The sequence below is a fragment of the Alligator mississippiensis genome, chromosome 2 (assembly GCF_030867095.1).
Source record: "Alligator mississippiensis isolate rAllMis1 chromosome 2, rAllMis1, whole genome shotgun sequence".
NCBI lineage: Eukaryota > Metazoa > Chordata > Crocodylia > Alligatoridae > Alligator > Alligator mississippiensis.
The window spans coordinates 141923071-141927814 of NC_081825.1; the positions used below are offsets into that span (position 1 = coordinate 141923071).

General features: G+C 47.6%; 1 protein-coding gene across 1 annotated transcript; it reads left to right on the forward strand.

Moving 5' to 3' along the window:
- The first annotated feature begins 3549 nt into the window (after window positions 1–3549).
- LOC102562524 (olfactory receptor 10K1) lies at window positions 3550–4500 on the forward strand. Its single transcript, XM_006277762.3, has one exon. The coding sequence runs from the start codon at window positions 3550–3552 to the stop codon at window positions 4498–4500; it is 951 nt and encodes a 316-aa protein (XP_006277824.2).
- Window positions 4501–4744: the final 244 nt, after the last annotated feature.

Below are 4744 nucleotides of genomic sequence, written 5' to 3' on the forward strand. Positions count from 1 at the left end.
GGAAAGGGGCCAGAAAGCTTCCCTGGTTGACCAGAGAAATCCAGAGCAGTCTACGGGCTAAAAGGGGAGTATATAAAAAGTGGAAACGGGGAGAGATCACCAAAGAGGAGTATACCTCCTCTGCTCGTGCTTGTAGGGAGGCAGTTAGATGGGCCAAAGCTACCATGGAGCTGAGGATGGCATCCCAAGTTAAGGATAACAAGAAATTGTTTTTTAGATATATAGGGAGTAAAAGGAAGGCCCAGGGTGCAATAGGAACTCTACTAAATGAGCAAAAGCAATTGGTGACGGACAGGGGGGACAAGGCTGAACTCCTCAACGAGTTCTTTACCTCAGTGTTCCTAAGTGAGGGGCAAGACAAGTCTCTCACTGGGGTTGTAGAGAGGCAGCAACAAGGCGCCAGACTACCATGTGTAGACCCTGAGATGGTGCAGAGTCACTTGGAAGAACTGGATGCCTTTAAGTCGGCAGGCCCGGATGAGCTCCATCCGAGGGTGCTGAAGGCACTGGCTGACATCATTGCAGAGCCACTGGCGGGAATATTTGAATGCTCGTGGCGCACGGGCCAGGTCCTGGAGGACTGAAAAAGGGCCAATGTGGTCCCCATTTTCAAGAAGGGGAGGAAGAAGGACCCGGGCAACTATAGGCCAGTCAGTCTCACCTCCATCCTTGACAAAGTCTTTGAAAAAATTATCAAGGCTCACATTTGCGAGAGCCCGGCATGACAAATTATGCTGAGGGGAAACCAGCATGGGTTCATAGCAGGTAGATCATGCCTGACTAATTTAGTCTCTTTTTATGACCAGGTTACAAAACACCTGGACGCAGGAGTAGGGGTTGACGTCGTTTACTTAGACTTCAGGAAGGCCTTCAATACGGTATCCCACCCCATACCGGTGAACAAGTTAAGAGGCTGTGACTTGGATGACCGCACAGTCCGGTGGGTGGCAAATTGGCTAGAGGGTCATACCCAGAGAGTCGTAGTGGATGGGTTGGTATCAACCTGGAAGGGTGTGGGCAGTGGGGTCCCGCAGGGCTCGGTCCTTGGACCAATACTCTTCAATGTCTTCATCAGCGACTTGGACGAGGGAGTGAAGTGTACTCTGTCCAAGTTTGTGGATGACACAAAACTGTGGGGAGAAGTGGACATGCCGGAGGGCAGGGAACTACGACAAGCAGACCTGGACAGATTGGACATATGGGCACAAAACAACAGAATGCAATTCAACAAGGAGAAATGGAAAGTGCTGCACCTAGGGAGGAAAAATGTCCAGCACACCTACAGCCTAGGAAATGACCTGCTTGGTGGCACGGAAGCAGAAAGGGATCTTGGAGTCCTAGTGGACTCCAAGATGAACATGAGTCGGCAGTGTGACGAAGCCATCAGAAAAGCCAATGGCACTTTATCGTGCATCAGCAGATGCATGATGAACAGATCCAAGGAGGTGATACTTCCCCTCTATCGGGCGCTGGTCAGACCGCAGTTGGAATACTCCGTTCAATTTTGGGCGCCGCACTTCAAGAGGGATGTGGATAACCTGGAGACGGTCCGGAGAAGGGCCACTCGTATGGTTAAGGGCTTGCAGGCCAAGCCCTATGAGGAGAGACTAGAGAACCTGGACCTCTTCAGCCTCCGCAAGAGAAGGTTGAAAGGCAACTTGTGGCTGCCTATAAGTTCATCACGGGGGCACAGAAGGGAATTGGTGAGGTTTTATTCACCATGGCGCTCCCGGGGGTTACAAGAAATAATGGCCATAAGCTAGCAGAGAGCAGATTTAGACTGGACATTAGGAAGAACTTCTTCACAGTTCGAGTGGCCAAGGTCTGGAACGGGCTCCCAAGGGAGGTGGTGCTCTCCCCTACCCTGGGGGTCTTCAAGAGGAGGTTAGATAGGCATGTAGCTGGGGTCATCTAGACCCAGCACTCTTTCCTGCCTATGCAGGGGGTCGGACTCGATGATCTATTGAGGTCCCTTCCGACCCTGGTATCTATGAATCTATGAATCTATGTGACCTATTGTTCGAGGAAAATGCCTGACCCAGCCATTACCTCCCCTGCAGAATTTGTCAGGGTTGTACAGTAACAGCCAAGAAAATGTCCCCCAGCCTCCTAGTGACACATTCCCATGAGGGAAGGCCTTGAATCTTATGCACATCTTCAATCTCAGTCTCACCAGTGCCCAGGTGCTGGTCATGAATTTTTATTCTGTCTTGTCTTTACATCTATGGCACTAATTTTGCGGTTGTTAAGTTTAGTACAGTTATAAGAACTAAACTTTTAATTATGCCCATTGCAACCAGCCCTAGGGCACTGGAATTGGCAATTGCCACCTACCCTAATGATGCCCATTGCAATTTCCTATAATTGATGATAATAGCTGACACTGCTAATTCTTACAGAAGTGTAATAATAAGAAAGGAGAGGGAACTCCCTGCTGCCAATGCCCTGTGAATGTCAAAAGCCAGCTCTGAAGCACCTGCATTTTCTTCTAAGTGAACCAAGGTACAGTTTCTTTCTTATTTCCCTTGCCTCTGCTCCACAGATTTCTCTTCCTTCCTGTGCTAGGCTTCCAGAACCATTTCATTTGCCCACGTGACTAAGTTGGATCCTGCGATACAGTAGCATCCCTTGACTTTTCATATCAGTTATCCAACTGCCCTGCCTTACTGTCAGCTTTACTAAGTGACTTTATTCCCTGTCAGCCTCTATATTTATACAACTGTCATTATTCTGGCTTGGATGTGGATCATGGAGCACAATCCCTGACCTGGGTGCAGTTATCCCAGGAGAACAATGCTTAGCCCAGAACAGTGTATTCCTATGCAAGAATGAATCAAACTGCTCCAGCACGAGGCACCTATATACCAGCAATACTGCATCAGTAGCTCAGGCAGTACCAGTATAACCATGTTGGTAAAGTCTAACCTGAGCCATGGGCAAAATGTATTTGTTCTTCAGAATTTCAGTCAGACCCAAGCTCTGGGATATGGGCACTGTCACAGACTGCAGTGTAGAGAGGGTTGTTATGTTAGTCATAATGTCCTCACAGTACAAAGAGGGAGTGGACCAGGCTTTGCAGTCCAGACACAGACAAAACCCCACCAAAGATAAGTCCTAGAATCTAGCTGTGTTACTTCATGGCGTGCCAGCTCCTGAGGAAAAGGGATGTGGTCAGGCACAAAGAGTACATGGAAGTATCATTTGGTAATTTCATGCATGCCTACATTTTTGGGTCTGATTTCTTCCACCGTTGATTAGAACTGTGTCATTTCCATGTTGCAAAGGGATGCATCCAGGCACTAGAAACTACCCACCTACCCCACTGCTGCTGCTACTGCTCCTCCTGACCCTCTACTCAGCAGTACTGCCCCTCTCACATGGGTAGTCCATCAGAGGAAAATAGCACTGGAGACATAGAGGTTACAGAAACATGTTTTTATCACGGAACAGGTCAGCAAATGTTCTGTCCTCATAAGGATATTCACCAGTACTTGGATGGTTCTGATGCTGTTCTTCTTGCTCTTCATTCAGGGAAAGCATTTCATTCCTATGAAAAATGATAGCCATACTGTGGTGGCATGCTTCATCTTCGTGGGATTCTCCAATCTTGCAGAGCTGCAGAAACTGCTTTTTGTGGTGTTTTTGTTTCTATATCTGGTCACCCTGACCACAAATGCCACTATAATGACCATAATAAGAATTGACCACACCCTCCACACCCCCATGTATATTTTCCTCTGTGTTTTGTCCTTCTCTGAGACCTGCTACACCTTTGTCATTGTCCCCAAAATGCTGGTAGACTTGCTAGCAGAAAACAAAACCATTTCCTTCCTTGGTTGTGCTGTCCAGATGTATTTCTTTCTTTTCCTGGGGTGTTCTCATTCATTCCTCCTGGCAGCCATGGGTTACGACCGCTATGTGGCCATATGCAATCCTCTGCACTACGCAATTATCATGAGCAAGAAAGTATGTGCTCAGCTGGTAGCCGCTTGCTGTTTCAGTGGCTTCCTGGTTGCTCAAGTGGTCACCACCCTCGTATTTCGCCTCCCCTTTCGCTTCCCCAGCAAACTCAACCATTTCTTTTGTGACATCTCCCCAGTCCTCAAGCTGGCTTTTACCCACATGCACCTCAATGATGTTATCATCTTCTTGCTGGGCATTTTTGCCCTCATGCTCCCACTACTGCTGATCCTGGTTTCATACATCTATATCCTTATCGCCATCCTGCACATCCCATCGACCACGGGGCGGCGCAAGACTTTCTCCACCTGTGCTGCCCACCTCACTGTAGTGGTTGTGCACTACGGCTGTGCATCCTTCATCTACCTGAGGCCCAAGTCCAGCTACTCATCAGATCAAGACACTCTGATCTCAGTAACTTACACCATTCTCACCCCTCTGCTCAACCCCATGATTTACAGCTTGAGGAACAAAGAAGTCAAAATGGCTCTGAAAAAAGCAATTGGAATTAGCATATTTCCAAAGAAATTTACCCAATAAAGAGGTTAATGCAAACTGGCTCCTCGTTGGATATTTCTGGTGAGCAACACCCACTTCACAGGTAACACTTTGCCTTGTACATAACCTTCCATCAGTTACACTGATTAAACTTAGCCTGTGGATGCTCAGAAAGAGAGTACCTTTGTTTAGCTAAATCCACTTCCAAGGTGGCTTAAGGTAATCTGGAAAAGATCTCTCTCATTTTGGAAGAAAAGCATTACTATATGTGAAGATGTTCAGGAAT